This window comes from Myotis myotis, unplaced genomic scaffold, assembly GCF_014108235.1.
Source record: "Myotis myotis isolate mMyoMyo1 unplaced genomic scaffold, mMyoMyo1.p scaffold_m19_p_7, whole genome shotgun sequence".
Lineage (NCBI taxonomy): Eukaryota > Metazoa > Chordata > Mammalia > Chiroptera > Vespertilionidae > Myotis > Myotis myotis.
The window spans coordinates 83,743,407-83,761,396 of NW_023416379.1; the positions used below are offsets into that span (position 1 = coordinate 83,743,407).

At 43.1% G+C, this 17,990-nt stretch overlaps 1 protein-coding gene across 6 annotated transcripts in view; it reads right to left on the minus strand.

Annotated features, from left to right (window-relative positions):
- RUNX2 (RUNX family transcription factor 2) overlaps nucleotides 1–13,067 on the minus strand; it is a 121,436-nt gene extending 108,369 nt beyond the window's left edge. For 2 of the 6 annotated variants that reach the window (XM_036316042.1, XM_036316044.1), the window contains exons 1-2: nucleotides 12,413–13,056; nucleotides 3,799–3,955 (exon numbers count right to left, since the gene is read on the minus strand). In XM_036316042.1, the coding sequence (XP_036171935.1) occupies nucleotides 3,799–3,955; nucleotides 12,413–12,778 (523 nt within the window). In that variant the 5' untranslated portion in view covers nucleotides 12,779–13,056. Of the gene's footprint in view, nucleotides 1–3,798; nucleotides 3,956–12,412 lie in introns of all 6 variants that reach the window. The other 4 variants (XM_036316041.1, XM_036316043.1, XM_036316038.1 and 1 more) reach the window with 4 other exon arrangements.
- Nucleotides 13,068–17,990: the final 4,923 nt, after the last annotated feature.

Below are 17,990 nucleotides of genomic sequence, written 5' to 3' on the forward strand. Positions count from 1 at the left end.
GAATAAGAGTCTAAACTAGTTACAGAAAACTTAAAACCCACAGAAATCAAGATTAGAAAGTTGAATAGAAAGCCACTGGATCCAGGTCAGGACCTCAACACAATGGGGAGATCTGTCTGGAGGAGTGAACAGGCGGACTCCCTAGGCCCGAAAGTTAATTTACATGAAACCATAAAAAGATGCCATCCTGGGTTATATCAATGGTTGTGAGTCAGAACTGCATCTCTTGGAAAGTAGTTGTCATCCCTGGCTAACCTCAACATATCGAGGATGTACTAGTATATATCCCAAGTGTCTTTAACGTCTGTAAATAACCTGCTAGAGCTACTGTCCATGAATTTATTTCAACTGGTTCTGAGAATATTTCCATTTGAGACCTGTGGAACTTACATAGGATGTTAAACGTCATTGATGCTGATCCCAAATTCAGAGAAACACATCATGGAGGGACAAAAGCCAAATACAGAATTCACTCTGTAAGGATAAAGCATCTAAATGTTCAAAGTGGAACCAGTTTTCTATGAAGAACTCTTTTTAAAAGAAGTGGGCTTGGGAGGAGGAAATGACTACAGTCTTCTAAAATCAAATCCTAAGGATCAAGATGTACTTTAACAACTAAAACAAAAATCAAGGAGATTCTTTCCCCTTCTTTGTGCTCCTTCAGGAAGAACATGAAGGTAGTGCTCCAGAAACTACCACCCATCTAGGTAATTGGTTCTCCACCTTATAAATAATAATACATTTCCTAAGTCAAGTGTTTATGTATTTATTATTTCCTTAATGTTAAAAAAAAAAACTTTTTCCAAATCCCACTTTTTATCACTTTCTATAAATGATAAAAATTCAGGCTCCTACTTTAAAATGCAGGCTCTTACTGTATCATTCATATATTTCTTTCTAAAATAAACATAGGAACTGCCATTAAAAGTCAATTCCAACCTAACCTGAGGGGCTGTCAGGAACAGTCAGCAGGAGGGCTGAGACTGTAAGCTGGGATTGCAGCCTTAAATTGACAAAGTCCCAGGCTCTGTATACCATAGGTGCTTTTTAGAATGCTTGAAAATTAAAAGCAGCATGCTTGATGTCCAAAGTGAGGATGCACATCAAAAAAGCTTAAGGACCCAAGGCATCTTACATTCTTCTGTTTAAAATACAAAAGACACGGAGAACACATAAGCCACTCCTAACTGTTTCACTGATGCTCTACTTTTATTCCAAAGCACTTCCAGAAGTTGTGGTCATGAGTTAACCCATAAAGCCAAAGTAAGTAGTGATATGACGCCTTGATAAATCCAAAACTGGTTTTCAATTTCTGAGAGTTTTTATTTCTACCAGTGGAAAGAAAAACTATAATAATTTGGGGAACTTGGTGTTATTTTTCAAATGCTACTGAAAAGAGAAATGTTTAAATAGCTGGGGGAAAATAACAGTGGTAGCAGCGTGCTGATCCAGACTTAATAACTTAAGAGAAATACAGAAGTGTGAAAATCAAAGAGGAAGCTAGAAAGAGTCTGTTAGAAAGCAGGTCAGGTACACAGGCAGGTTAAAGAGCTTCCTGCCACCGAAAAACTGACCTTTTTTTTTTTTCTCCCCAAAGAGTGGTATCCCTTATCAATGTTCTCTGTCCTATTTCACTCTTTATTTCAGCTTGATATTACTGTTTCCTTTCATATAATGTTAATGTAGAGATATAAAAATCTATTATTAGTGATAAATCAATTTTTCTTTCTCTCTCCACCCGCTCCCCCCACTCCCCATCTAAGTCTCAAAGACAAGTCTGGACCAATTTCTCCATCCTGCCTCTGGCAGCAGACTGTAGCATTTCAGATCCTCCACCAAGTCCCGGCTGCTTCAAAGGAAAAATCCTACTTTCTTCAGTTAAGATCATAAGAAATATAGGGGGAGGGGGTCAGCTCTGTTTGGACATAATTACACTTCATCAAAAGAAGCTTTCTTCATCTTCCATGCGTGAAAAGTCTGCAAGCAGTTAAGTCTGTCTTTTTTTTTTTTTTAAATATAAAAATTGCTATTTGGGAAACCAGCCAAAACTCAGAAAGCCAATATAGTAAAACAGTGCACACCCTTTGTTTCTCTTTGAAGTTCCTTAAATAAATATGTTGAGGGTTTACAAAGTACACTATCACTTTGCCATAGTTTCTACTCAAATTGATCAGAGAAAAGTTATGCAGCATCTACATAATACAAAAGCAAGATAAATGAAAGCACTAGCTTGAATCTGTAAAGTAAAAAAAGTACAATGCCCAATCTTTGAGATACTAAAATTCATTACTCTAGTTAACAACAAAATCATATTACATAAGAAGAACAATGTACTTCAGAGCATACAGGTATATCATCATGTTCAAATCTTTCTTGATTCTTACTAGGAAAAAAAAAAAAACCTTAATGGTGCTGTGGACCTGCACCAATAACTGAAAGAGAGAGGGAACAAAAAGAATGAACACATACACATACACACTTCACACCTAATCAGTCAATAGTGAGAGAGGAAGTGTCTTTTTTTTAATGAAAGTAAACTAACCCTGATGCAGAAATAACCCCTTTAATTTTGATCCTACCTACCATAGGCCCTGAGCTTCATTTCATTTCAAACAACCTGAGCTTCATTTCATTTCAAACTTTCAGTGACAGTATCTCATTAGCATGCATCATTTTATTTTAAGTTAAAAAGTACAACTTCTTGGCCCTGTTCCTAGAAAGTAAACTAAAACTACTCATCGGAAACAGTCTTGCTTGAATTTCCCTTATCAAGTTTTTACAATGGTAATAATTTGACATCTGATCCAAACTAAAGAGCAATTACTGAACATGGTTTAAAAAATTGATGCTTCTCATTTCCTAATTCAAACCTGGGTTGGAGTAACTCTATAGGTCTTTACAATTTATTTCACCTTAATCCTAAAGTGGTCTATTTTCTCTCTTATTATTGAAATACTTAAAATGGAAATATTAGATTCAATAAATAAATAAATGAACATAATACTTCTAAAGAATGACTATTAAAAGTCTCTCTATACAATAAGTAAATAAAGCCAAAAATCAGTTTCCTTAGAGACTTTTTAAAAAACATTCCTAAAAAATAAGGGATTATTTTCTATTTTATGATCTTTTTAAAGGATTCCTAACATTTGAATATTAGCATTCAGATGGTGTAGACCCTTAAATAATGTGGAAATATTTCAAGTCCTGATCATTCATCTGTCTAGGCGACTATATAGTCATTCTAACACAAGTAACACATTATTCATTTATTCAAATGAAAAGCCTTTTGTTTAAAAAAAAAAAACTATGATTTTTAAAGGGTTTTATCATAAGAATAAATTAACTCATACAGAGGTAACATGTGTGATAAGTGAAGTGCAGCATACCAACTGTCCTTGCTACCACTTAGAGCAAAAGTGATATTATGAGGAAATTGATCCAATGCATTCCTTTTTCTTTCCCCTTTGCCACTAAATTTACTCAGTTATTTGGCTCCTCATAATTCATAGCTTGAACCTCCAACTGTTCTTCTCTCCACCTTATGTGCTCACACCCAGTGAAATTAGGAAAGAGTTCTCTGAAAACCCTGTTTGAATATTCAATATCATAAAACCAATGAAAAAGGCCTGAGTACTCAGAAAGACACTCCACTTCATCTGGACATATTTAAGTTAAAACCTTCAGCAACTCAGTTCAGTAGAAGAGGGTGCTGATTTGTATACAGACTAGTCCACATGTCATCAGAGGATCCTAATGTGTTTATTCCATTACTAATATTAAAAATCAGAGACCTACCTCGTCCACTCCGGCCCACAAATCTCAGATCGTTGAACCTTGCTACTTGGTTTTTCATAACAGCAGAGGCATTTCGGAGCTCAGCAGAATAATTTTCATCGTTACCCGCCATGACAGTAACCACAGTCCCATCTGGTACCTCTCCAAGGGCTACCACCTACATAAAATAGGAAACACAGCAGCAATAATGGCACATCAGGAAAGCTTAAAAACTGAGAAGATATGCTCATGGCGAATGATGTGTTTTATCAGGACTTAGTGCTCTTGTCCAGTAATGGCAGGCAGAAATGAAGCATCTGCATATGGGTTAGGATGCCACTTCAAACAGACCAATGTTGCAGGGTCCACCCATTTCAAAGGCAGGCAAGGGTTTCCTTCATTTGTTGTTGCATTCTTCACCAAATATATGTACATTTTTATTGAATCCCCATGTTAGGTTGTCCATAGGAATTATGCCACAGAAGGCAGGCTGATGCCCCATCTGCAGATTGCTTTGTGCATATTAAGGCACCGCCTGTCTGCAGCCAGGAGCAGCCTGAGGTGTGGTCTCATCCCGGTCACAGGCTAAAAAGGAAAGTCTAGTCGGCCCTATCGGAGATGACATTTAGGTGAAACCTTGGAGCTCCTGACTATATGGGAGCCTAAACATGGTGTGGTATCCAGGACTACATTTCATCTCCTTACTTTGGGTTAGATGTGCTTACTGTTAATCATACTGCAAATAGTTACTAAATGTCCACTCTGCTAGGATTCGGTGGGATATACAAAGTCACCAAGAAGCATAAAGTCTAGGTCCAGCATAAAGAAGTAAAACAGGCTGATAACGATGCCTGACAAATGAGTGGTATATACAGAAAAAACGCTTCTGTCTTTTTCCCATCTGACATCTTGGAATGACACATTCGCCTCCTTAACCTTCAACAGTTAACCTTTGGCAGATTAATCAGGCAAATAAGGACCCAGCATAATCAGTCTTTGAGGCTAATAAACATTTTCACTGCTCCAAGGCGAGGGATCCCACTTTTAACCAGGGTCAGCTAACTTCCAAATGGGGGCCTCAGATTAACACGGAGCCTGGTAAGGGAGTGCTGGCGCAGAGCCCTTGCTGTCACGTATAAAACACAATGCTCTTAATCCATTACCTGGACACTGACCTTTGATGATGCCCTTTCTCTCAACTAACTTCCAGGATCCTATAGTCAGATTATTTCCATCTCTTCCTCACTCTCTGACATTAACATCCATATGTGCTTGCCTCTTTGGCAAATATCCCATTCCTCTATTCTCCTACTTTTACAGCTACTCCCTCTTTTGTCAAGACTTCTGGAAGGGCAAATCTAAGCATTTAATTCCCTGCTCCCAATACAACTTGTACTTGCTCTCATCAAAGCAGATTTCTCAGACTATGATAAAACAGACACTGTAACTATACTCTGGGGCCTTAATTTCCCCTACCCCTGAACCCTAGCCCAATACTCCTTAACTCTATCCTCTGCTTCAGCCCGGGAGGTGGGGGTGGAGGAGAAACATAACAAAACAAAACAAAAAAAACTTGTCAATATATTTTTTTACACATACTTTTTTCTTAGGCTATTTTTCAATTCCATTCCTTCTTTAGCACTTTGTTATTCAGTTTAAAATCCTAGAGCTTTCCTTAAATCACAAAGCCCACTTCCACAGCATTCCACTGTGCTCAAATGATCCTCATTTCAATGTGCATATATTAATAATTTTTCTACTCCTTTTCATACACTAGCCCCAAACTGAGAGACTCGCTCCTAGAAGTCCAGATTTATATTAGTTTGAAAACTATAAGAGGGAAGGGCCTTTATCTGTCTTGTTCAGTACTATATGCCCAATTCCCAAAACTGCTTGGCAAATAGTAAGTGTTTGATAAATATCTTTGAAATAAACAAATTAAAGAGCACCAAAAAAAGCATCATGTTCCACAGCCAATAGTCTGTGAGGCTACCCAGTAAAACGCTGAGAGACCCAGTTAAAGGTTGAGTCAGCATGCCTCACTAGAGGCAATGTGCCCTTGCTCCAAACTAGTTTTCTGACAACTTTTTCCATCCCAGGGGAGGGGGAATCATGCCAAAGATCCTTTACTCACAGTATATGGTTACTCTCTTCAATCTGAGAAGAGTCCCTGACCAAGGGTAAATGCCTTGAGAACACGACTTCCGCCCTGCATACTTGATCTAGTGCCTCAAGTGGCTACCGACTCTCTAGGTAATGCTGTATTGCTGATGGGGGCAACGTGCTTTTCAATTTTTCAAACTCACAATGCCAAAAATGTGAACATTTTGAAAATACTGAAATAATTGACTATGTTTGCCAGGATTCATCTCGATGTTTGACATTTTTTTACACTCAGCATATTGCGTTTTAACACCTGCTGTGTGTGTGGCATTCTATGTCAAAGTAAATATGGAACCAGTAAGTGTATTAATGAAGGCAGAAAAGTTGTACTGTTTAGAAGAGAATGAATGCACCAAAACTCAGGAGGCCCCACTTTTTCCCCACCTCTGCTATGATCTCATACAAGTCACTTCATCTCCAGGAACCACAGTTTTCCAATATAAATTGGAAATAACTTTTTTAAGTCTGTAAAATGTAGAAGAAACTACATAAGTATAGACTGTAATTATAATGATGTACTTTTTGTAAGATGAGGAGGCTCACTTCTATTCCAAGTCTGCTATGTGGTAAATACAGGCTTTTACTTATGAGCATCCTTAAAGGATTCTATTGAATATGTAATTCTTCATGTCCTGGGATGCTTTTTGTTGCTGTTGAAAGATAAAGGATAACTGCTGATGGGTTTCACTCCAGTCTGGCTAAATTTCAGAAGAAAGTAAAGAAATCTGCCCTGATATGAAGATTTTCAAGAGCTCTGGGACATTATTATTTTACTGCATATTTTTAACATAATGGGTTTTGTGTGTTTTTTTAAGTTAGAAGAAAAGGAAAATTGATTCAATATGGGAAAATATGAAAGAACAGATCCCTAAGAGTGAAATACATAAATCCATTTTACTTTGCTTAAGCAGCATAATAATGACCATATTAAATACTGGTATGTCTTACGTATTATATTTAATAAGAAAACAAATAGGTAATCACAAATTGTGAGTCTTCTATGAGGCTTAGAACTTGGCCTAAAAAAAAAAAAAAATGCTAACTAAAATGATATAGTGACAACTTTTCCTGTTATGGCTGAACTCTATTTTAATGGTTAAATATGTTGGGTTATTTTTTTTCTGCTATATACGCTACCAAATCACATTGGCTAATGTTTTTCTGAGGGGAAAAGAGGGAAGGGAGTACTGTATTTGAGTTTATATCAGTCAGAAGGGAAATTATATGTTTGAGATTTTTTTATAGTAGATTTCTGAAGCTAAAAAGTTTCCCTTGAAGATTTTCAACTATGTTTATCTAAAAGAAAACCAAAAGAATCAAGAAATTTTTGCACATTTCATCTGTACCAAACCCAAGCAATGGAAAACATTTTAAGGGGCAGAGAGAGAGCAGACAAAAATTGCTCCTTAACCAGTTAGGAGAAAGCACACATTAAAATTTATTTCCGTGCTACCCAATACAAAAGTTCTGTTCTACAAAGAATAATTTGTGATGAAACCTTAACAACTACATTTTTAAGTGTTTTTAAAACATAAATTCTACAAATTTAAGAAACTTCATGGGAAAGAGAAGTAATTTTATGTCCTGACATTTCAGACTTGAGAAAGAAGTTCCTTTATTTAGCACACCTCACTATAACCAGTATTTAAATCACATGATACGCAGCTTGTACAAAATAAAGGGTATTTCTTTAACTCTAGAAACACTACTGAAATTTTGTATAAGATTCCTTATGACTAAATCTGTAAATTACTCTGAAAGAGGAGCAATGGAGAATTAACTCAGACTCTTAAAATTGTTTTTGTGGTCTTATTATACGGAAATAAAAATTGCCCATTACATTTCCATGAACAGAAGTCTAGTCTTAACTAATCAATTACTCTTATAGACCAATATGATCTGGCATGTTGTACTTGCAGGAAAATTGAAATATAATTATTTTTCAAGATAGAATCTGATCAAATCTTTCTTTGGAATAAAAAGCAAGGTAAGGAAATAGTTGCAACAAGAAAAATTTTAATCCTATGGTAATTATCTAAAGATAACTTTAAATAAACTATCAAAAACTTTCACAAATATTACAGTTAATTTTTCAAGTTTAACCTAGAATTTAGGAACAACCATTGAATTGTAGAGAAAAAAAGTAAATACAATATAAAGTATCATTTCATAATTTTTAAAATATTTGTCAAAGAGGAAATTGGTTAAAATTATTCCAATTTAAACCAGGAATATATGTGCCATGTTTTAAGCTGGTTTAGATCATCTAACAATGGATATTCTGAAAATTTTTTGAAAGGATACGAACACAGCAATGACAAAGGGAAAATATAATGAAAGATATCTTGTCATGCCTGTTTTCAAATGTAAGTTTTCTAACATTTTTTTAATATTTGTTTTCCATCTGAAAGTTTTTATTTCAATTACTTTATCAGTAAGTTTCATATATTCAATCCGAACATTTTTAACTTTAAGTAATTGGATTGTATTTAAAGGTATAACACAAAAATGTGTCTATCTTCACACAACTTGAAATCTATTGTGATTTATATAATTTTGCATAACGGTTCGTGGTAGGCATAATAAGGTATTAACCGGTTTAATAACCTGTTTTTCTTTGTTTAGGTATATTTATATTAAAAAGACACAAACATAAAAATCTGATCATTAAATATATAAGGAAAATACAACTCACTAGTGTCAACTGATTATTAGTTGCATATTTGTTTCTGAAAATAGGCCAATTATGTCAAAAAAATTATTTTCAGCTAGAAATTGCTCCATCATTTTGAAACCCTACTTATGACAAATACTGAAAGCTATCATTAAGCATACAGAATTAACTATGAGTAATAGATCATACATCTAAAAATGCGTTTTCTTTAACATTGCCAGAAAAACATATGATACTGGTAAATATATAGTGCAATGTTCTCTAACTTAAAACAGCGCAATAACTGTGCGCTTACTATAGTTTTAAAATATACATCTGGACTTAAAATTTCTGCATAGTGTTTCAGCTTGAAGCTATTTAAAGCAACTGAGTTATGAACCCTGAACACCAGGCTTCATAGTGGAAATGCTGACAGACCCCTAACTACAAGGGTGCTACTGGATGCAGGGTTGACGTACTCTCTCTTTTTCTATCTGACCACTAACTAAAGTGATGAATTTGCAAACTGCTTTTTTGTCACTAGAATTTCAAGGACAGAAAGGCCTGGGACTCTCTAATAGTATGTCTTAACTATTTTAAGCTTTCGGTGAGATACACCTGAAAGAAATGTTAAAAATATTTATTTCCATTTCCTTGACACCTGGGAGGACCGAACATTTCAAAACTGCAGAACTTTGTTAAAAATACAATGCTGATAAACAACTTGACATATTTTAAAGTATGCTGGAGTTGAGTATCAACAAATGAAGTATTCCTGTATAATCCCTGAACAAGATCAGATGGACAACACTAACACATTACTTAGGACTTAATACAATATGTTGTTAATATCACTTTGAAGCACTATTTTAAATGAACATATCAAGACACAGTTCATTGAATTCATTTCTGATTCTCTACAGTGGTGAGCTCAGTATCACAGACATAAAATACAGGCTCAATAAATTTTGTATTGATTTGAATATCAGATTTCTCAACAATTCAGTTCTCTGTGTGTTTTAAGATAGAGTATTTACCTGTCTGTTATCTACCCAGTAACACTATAATTTACTTTGTATATGGCTCTATCATAGCCAAATTGTTCCCATCACTTTTAAAACTTCTTCATATTATTTCTTCATTACAGATGTATTTGCTTTTGTTGCAAGTGTAGAAAGCCTACTGCTCACAGGCTCTTACCTCAAAAGAAAGGTAAAGAGAGTCTGTTGTTACTAACATTCTGATGGAAACAGAAATTGTTGTCTATATCTGGATGTTCCAAATATCTACACCTCCTTTTCAGCAGAGACAAAACTTCTATATTAAGAGGATCTCAGCTATCACCTACTGTTTGAATTCTGTTAAGCACAGGTATGTGAGTTCACGTTTTAGGTTAGCTCAATTTCTTTTTTAGTTAATATGTATTTAATATTTCCTTTAGTATGGTCATGTGTTAACTATGGCTTTGTTTGCTGGTTACAACTAAAATCACCCTGATTAACAATAAATATGATTAATAGCAAAGAAAGCAATTTCTTTTCAAAAGTAATTTTTAAAAGGTGGTGGCACAGAGCCCTAAGTGCAACCAAAATCTGAGAATAGGTCAAACTAAATTGCATCCTATCTGTATGCCAAAAACATCCTTTTATCTAAAATACTCAAGTTCAAAATCAATTCAGCACCATAAATATGAAAGAACAGTTCAAAACAGTTATACTTAAACACGTTTAGCAGAACAAACGGAATGCAGACCATCAAACATCTAAATGTTATCTTTAAAAATGCAGGCACTTATCCTTAAATTTTCACATACCCTGACTTGTGGCATTGTGGAGACAATATATATGCTTATTAGACAGGTTTTTTTGTGTGTGTGTTTGGGGGGGCTTGGGGGGGAAGAGGGCTAGAAATAAAGGCTAATTAGAAAATTCTGGGCCCATGGACGATGAACATTGTAGAATATATCTCCTGTACAGAAATTTAAATTTCTACAATATTCTGAGCTTTTCGTGTTTCAAGAAGAAAACAACCTACAAAAATGGATGGTTTATAAAAGGAGAAATGGGACGGTTAAAAACACACACACATACATTTCTTGAGCCAAGTGCAAAATGGAACTTGCCCCAGAATGCAGCATCCCCTTTCCATAACGTCCATCCTGATTTCTGTTCTGATATAAGACCTAGGGAGATAACCAGCTCTAATTGACCTGGACTCCTCTCTTTCCACCCCACCCACACATGGAATCTGAACGGATGCCTGGGGGGACAGGGGAGGATGGGGGCGAATCAACAACGGGGAACTGCCAGTGGCCCTTGGGAGGCTGGCCCCAGGGTCCACAGTGAAGAATCTGGCATGATTCCTCCTCTTTTCCCCTTACCCCATGCCCTTGCTACCCTGCTCTCCTTAGATCCCAGAGCCCAAGGGTCCAGGCTAGATGGGGCCAGAAGCGGCTTTCGGAGGCTATTCTCCGTGGATGGCTCCACCGTCTCCCTCCATCCCGGCGTCTAGTCCCGCGACTGCCCAGGAACCCGCTTCCCTTCCACGCAGCTCCGCCCTGGGGGCTCCGCGTCTCCCCCAGGCGAGGGCTGCCTTAGCCATCGGGGTCGCTTTATTGACACCCATCAGGCTACTGTTCTGGACCCTACAACCCTCAACCTGCCGAGCCGAGGCCGGCGACACCCGCTTCGGACACCCGCCTCGGACACCCGCCCTCCAACTAACGGCCCGGCGGCGGAGGAGGCCGCGGAGGGCGCTCCCAAACCCCGGGATCTCTCCCTCTGCGCCCAGGCCACCCGCCCGAGCCTCCCACGACCTTACAGAAACCGGAGGGAGCTTCGGGATCCGAGTCCTTTAGCAGTAATAAGGAAAATCCGCAAAATTTCACCTCCGATTTCAAGGCTGGTAAACGGAAGGCATCTCCCAGGTTTCCCTGGTCCCCGCCAGGCTGGGCGAGGCGGGAGCGCAGTCCCGGCGGGAAGAGGCGGCCCGAGCCCCCGCCCCCTCAGCTGGCCCGCGCCTCCCGCACTCGAGGGTCCAGCGCCCGCGATTCCCGGGCTCCCCCGCCTCGGGGCGCGCTGCGACCCCGGCGGCCCCGCCTTCCTCCCGGTCAAGGGAACTGGCGCGAGTCTGCAAGCCGGGCAAATACCCCCGTCCTGCCTCCCACCTCACATGCTCCCGGAGTCCGAGGTTCGCCTGCGACCCTCTAGGGGCACCGGTAATGCGGCCCACGCGCCGCAGCGGGCGCCCCGCCCTGGGCGCAAACTCCCGGAGTCGTCACCCCAGGAACACCGCTTCCCGAGCCCGGGATGGGCCGGGGCCGCTGAGACTTAGCGGATCCGATCTGGGACTCCTAGACCGGCGGAGGGGCGTTCGGCCGGACGGAGGAACCCCGGGGAGGGGCCGGCCGGGATGCCCTGGGAGGAGGACGCGGGGATCCGGGGAACGTGCCGGGGATCCTCACCCCTGGGAAATGGGGGCGGGGTGGCGACGCCAAGAGTGGGCACCTGGAGGCTCTGGGGGGGAGGGGGCGGCTCAGAGGAGTGGGTTAGAACTTTGCCCAGGAGGCTTGAGGGGGACAAGGACTGAGGTGGTGGCTGCGGGCACAGGTGGGAGAGGGAAGGATCTGTGCGGGGTCCTTGCGCCCAAGCCCGCTGGGAGATCCGGAGCAAGAGGGCCATCCGGGGTCCCTCGGGTCTGAGCCTCCAAGGTAGGAGGCCATAGACCGTATCCGGGCCCCGGCCCCAGTGGTCAAGGAGACGCCCGCGGGCAGGTCCCGCGGCGCCCGGCCGGGGGCGGGGAGCAGCCGCAGCTTCTTACCTTGAAGGCCACGGGCAGGGTCTTGTTGCAGCGCCAGTGCGAGGGCAGCACGGAGCACAGGAAGTTGGGGCTGTCGGTGCGGACAAGCTCGGCCGGGAGGTCAGCTATGATCTCCACCATGGTGCGGTTGTCGTGCGGCGGCCGCAACCGGGGCACCGCCGCCGCCGCCGCCGCCGCCGCTGCCGCCGCCGCCGCCGCCGCCTCCTGCTGCTGCTGCTGTTGCTGCTGCTGCTGCTGCTGCTGTTGCTGCTGTTGCTGCTGCTGCGCAGCCACCACCGGGCTCACGTCGCTCATCTTGCCGGGCTGCAGGCTGCTGGAGGGGGGGCTGAAGCGCCGGCTGGTGCTCGGATCTACGGGAATACGCATCACAACAGCCACAAGTTAGCGAAGTGGCCGGGGGAGGGGGAGGAGGGTGGAAATGAGGGGCGAGGAGGAGGAAATTGGGGGGGGTGGAGGCGAGACGGGGGAATGAGGATGGAGGTGATGGGGCTCAGGAGGTGAGAAATCAAGTTCGATGAAGCCGACTGCCAGGCGAAGTCTGACGGGGGCCAGCGGTAGCGATTCGGTGCAATCAGGTTGTCGGGTGGGGAGACCCGGGAGGCGCAGATCTTTGCCGGAGCCTTTGGAACACCCGCGGTGGCAGCTGCGACCGGGTGCGGGAATGTGTTTGACCCGGAGAGGTGGGGGGGGGGGCGGGGGAGGTTTAGTTTGCAGTTTAGCGTGGGGTCTCTTTGGGCACAGCGTCCTGGGTGCGCTGGCGCCCCCTCCCAGCTTGAGTCCAGCGGTGGAGCCGAGTGGTTTCAATCCAGCCCCGGGACCGGCATAGTCGAGCGCTGCCCGCCACCGCCGCGCCGCACCGCGCGCAGCGACCCAGCTGCAGGCGCCCGCGCCGCCGCCCGCGGGCTCGGGCTGTTGCCGCCGCCGCCGCCTCCTCCGCGCGGCCGCTGCTCCCCCCGCGCCGGCTGCGCGCTCAGAGTCCTCCCGCGGCGGCTGCCAGCCAGGCTCCCCGGCTCCGCTCCTTCCTTTCCCTTCTCTCCCTCTCACCGCCACCTCCTTGCGTCCACTCCCTCCTGCTACTTGCAAAGCTCCCCTGACCCTCGCGCTTCGAGGTGCCAGGAGGTAAGTCTCGGGCAGCGGATCTCGGGGCAACGGATCTGGAGCATTCGCGTTCGAATCGCAGCCGCTGCCGCCGCCCGCCGGCCGCGAGAAGGAGCCCCCGGGACGCCGAGCGCAGCTTCCGAAGCCCAGAGGCGCCCGGGTCTTTGGGGATCTCGCCTGGTCGCGTCCTCTTGCTTCTCCCCGCCTCCCCCCGCCCCCAGGGCAAGGAACCCCCTCTTGGTCCGACGAGGTGGAAGCTGCGAGGCCAGAGAGCTGCCGGCTGATCTGACTGTCAGTATTTTTCGTTGTAAGTTCAGGAGAGGAGGAAGGAAAATTCTTGAGTGTCTGTGCTGACTTCTCAGCACTCGTCACCCTTCCCCCACCCCACCCCCACCGCTGCCTGAGTGGCTCCCTGGGGGAAGAAGATTTTGCAGGGTTTGGGTGTTTTTTTGTTTTAAGTGACACGAAAAATGGGGGCGGGGGGTGCACGCGTCAAAATAGTTTTAGAAACTCAAGTGGGTGGCTGGACCGTTTTTTTTCTTCTATATTCAAGCTTGTTCCTAGAGAACAAGGATGAGTTTTTTTTTAAGGACTGGAAAACTGTCATCCTGGTGATTAAAATAAGTTGCAAAAACCTTTGCTGGGGAGAAACTCCAACAGTTTTCCATCGATTTCAATCTTTTATTAAGTCGATTCTGCATCTAAAATGAATGTCTTAACTTTCTTTCCCACCATTCCCAGGGAGAAAAAAAAAAGTAAAAACACAAAATAAAATATTCAAATGCTTCGATGGCTATTTATTTATTTATTTCCCAATGTGGGTTTAAAAAGCGACTTTGGATCCCCCAAAAAAGTTGTGGTCGAGAGGACGAAGGAGCACGGGGGGAAAGCGGCAGTTTTACCTAAAATGTGGTTTTTGGAGGCTGGGATTTCTAATGATTAGGTTTTTGTGGTTTATATAGACACGGCTCTGGCTGAGGCAATCATTACGCTGATGAGAGTCAGAAGCACGTGGGTGTCTCCGACCAGCCTCAAACTCTGAGCCTTCAAAACAAATACAACAATGTGCGGCGCCCGCAAAAGCCTGGAAATCCGCTTGAGGCTTTTGCACCCCTAAGAAGGGGGCACCAGGCCGGCTGCCCTCCACGTTGCGCGGTGCTACGCTCCTTGCTTACTGTCAAACTCCTTTAAACCTCCCAAAGCTGTTTGAAAACGTGTTTGCAAAAAAAAACAATCATCAGTTGTCAAAGTTTCAGAGATTCCTAATAGGGGAGCTGACACAGTAATAAGTGGTTTTATAAATAAATGAGAAATTAGAATGCCTCCAACTCGGAGTACTAAGGAAGCAAGGTAGTTGATAGATATCCACCCCCCCCCCCCCATCTTATTCAAAACAATTGACTACCCATTAATTGGTGTTTTTATTGCTCAGCATAAACGCCTCTCTCACCCGGGTAGCGACCGGCCACGACCCTCCCTCTGGGTTGTTAAAGCGCTGAGCCTGCGCTGGGGTCCGCGCCTTTGAAGGGGCCTGGAAGAGCTTCGAGAGTCTGGGGGCGGGGGGTACGGAAGAGGGGACCTGGAGCCTGTCGCCGATTCAGAACCCATTTCAAGCGCAAGATGGACTTGGAGGGCTGTCGTTGCGTGACTCGGACACCGGATTGGCCTCTCTAAAGAGATGCGCCTCCCATGTAGGGGCTTCCAGCCGCGGGAGCGGTGGAAACGGGGAGGGTGGCTAGGAGTGCATCCTCACCGGGGTAAGGATGGGGATTCAGGGGACCCCACTCTGCCCTTCCTCTTCACCCCAAAATACCCCCCGCCCCCTCAGACGCGAGTCTCCTCGCCTCGTCCCTCCAGACACCTCGGCCTTCCCAGGGCCGCCGGCCACCCTCATAGACTTCGAGAAGCATTCTGCGCCACCCACTGTGACACCAGCCCGGGTCTCCTGGCCTCCGGGCCCGCCGCCCCTGGGGCGTGAGACGAACTTGCGCAGCGAAGAGCTGAGCTGTCTGCAGCGCGTGCGATTTTTAATTATCTTTTCCGTCGCAGGGGAGAGCTCTAACCCCGGGCACCGCGCCGCCTGCGCGCACCAGGGCAGCGTGTGCCCCAGCCAAAGGCAGTCAACCTGCGAGGGGAAGCGGCTTTCCCCGCAAAGAGAATAGTAAAGACGAGGCTGCATCCATTTTCTCCCACCTTACACCCACTCACAAGCACTCAGACACACACTCCCCAACAGCCACGCACTCGCACTCTTACATACACACACAACTCATACACGTGGATTTTTTTTTCCTTTTCGCCTTTTTTTTTTCTGCCTTTTAGCTGGGCCGCTTTATTTGGGGCATGTTACACCACTGTCTAACCAAGATTTCTGACTTGTTCTGTGTGTGTGTGTGTGTGTGTGTGTGTGTTTTAAAGGTGTGGCGGCTGCAAAGGAGGGAATAAGTTACAAGAAGTGTATTATTTCTGTGGCCAAAGGGAGACAGAAATTCAGTAACTACCATAGTAGGTGATACACCACCTTATCTGGGATTGTCCTTATCTCAGGAAGTCCACAGAACAGGGAACTCCCAGAAAATTTGAAGACGCTAAGTAACAATCAATATTTTAGTTATGGGCAACCAAACGAGGCTTTTCTGAACGAGATATTCCAGAGCTCTTTGGATTTCAGTCATCATTTGGGGGCTGACCCTCTTGCTCAGTCGCTGTTTTGTCCTTTGATTTACTTGGTGGACAGCAAGGTATGCAGGCCTCAGCGGTTGAGTACTTTGGCTAGGGATTTTTAGGGCAATGTAATCAATGGTAAATTATTTATTTTAACCAATCATATCTGGTAATTCACCTTTAAAGCCTTCCTTGGGCATCCCCCCTCCACTTCACATTTCAGTGGAACTAATATAAGCAGCTCTTGGAAGTTACTAGTCTTGGATCTCTTAAAATATCCTACAGTTATTTATAATGTGGAAATGAGATTTTCCACCAAATACCCTCACAGCATTTCAGGTATCTGGCGCAGGAGATTTTCAGGCGTCTTCCAAAATGTCCTCTTGCTGAACATTCACGCTTTCAGTTGGAATTGACTGGGCCTGGAACTGACGATGCCTTGGCTCAGAGCATTATACTTAAAGGAAGAAAATATTTTTACAGACCCCCTAAACCAAACCCCTCCTGGTAATAGTAGGCACATAGGAAAACGTGGACATTTTACATCTGAGTATTTTGTGCTGTAGTTTGCATGATCTCAGGTTTAGATTTTCTTCACACCAAAGTATTTGGAACAAATCAAACACTGCATTCCTCTTCAGAAATATTTATCTTCTCTGTTGTATGTTGTGACAAAAAAAGAACAAGCATTTTTTCTGAAAATGTGGCTACTTTAGAAGATACAAACATAATTTTCCCCTGCATGTCCTTTAACACCTAATATCACTGTGTAGTAACAACATTTGGTAAATGAGATGTGAAATGATCAAGCTATTTAGTCAAAGAACTGAATCCTTAAATTGGGAACAAAACCCATGCTTCTTTCATTCAGGTTTCATCTTCTAAGCTCTACTCATTATTTTATATATACTTTTTTCTTGATGAAAAGTGAAAACGTTGCCCTGGCTGGTGTTGCTAAGCAGTCTCATGCATTGAAGGGTCTTGGGTTAGATTCCTGGTCAGGGCACATATCCAAGTTGTGGGTTTCATCCTGGTTGGGGCGCTTATGGGAGGCAGTTGATGGATGTTTCTCTCTCATACCTCGACACATTGATGTTTCTCTCTCTCTCTCTCTCTCTCTCTCTCTCTCTCTCTCTTTCTCTCTCATCAGTGAAAAGAACATAGCCTCAGTGAGGATATAAAAGAAAAGAAAAATGAAAAAGTCACTGTAAAATCTTAAAATTGCTTTCAATGTACCAGCTAAAGTTGGATAACCTTTTCAGACGTGCAATAGAAAATCATGGACATATTGATGATCCCTAAAGGTTTTAGGTGTAATATTGGAAAACATTATAAACAGAACCATCTTTGGAGAGTTTTCCTTTTGGACGGTGATTGAATTAAGAATACCTCGCCCTTGAAGAAGCAGTACTGCCAACACTCCAGGAGTTGTCATACTGAATACAGCTCATGGACCAAATCTAGCCTAAAGTCTATTTTGTCTGGCACACTAGTTAAGAATGATTTTTGTATTTTAAAGTACCAGGGAAATATTAAAAGAAGAATATGAGACTTGAAATTATATAAAATTCGTATTTCAATGTCCATAAATAATGTGTTTTTGGAACATAGCTATATTTACGTGTTTATGTATTGTCTGTAGCTGCCTTCACCTAATACAGCATAATTGTATAGTGTGACAAAGATTGTACGGCCTGAAAAGCCTAAAATATTTGATATCTGTTTTTTTATAGAAAAAGTTAGCCAGCCCCTAAAGTGAAAGGATGGGGCAGAATGGGACAGCAGAAAAGAATAGATATTAAGAGAAGATATTGGG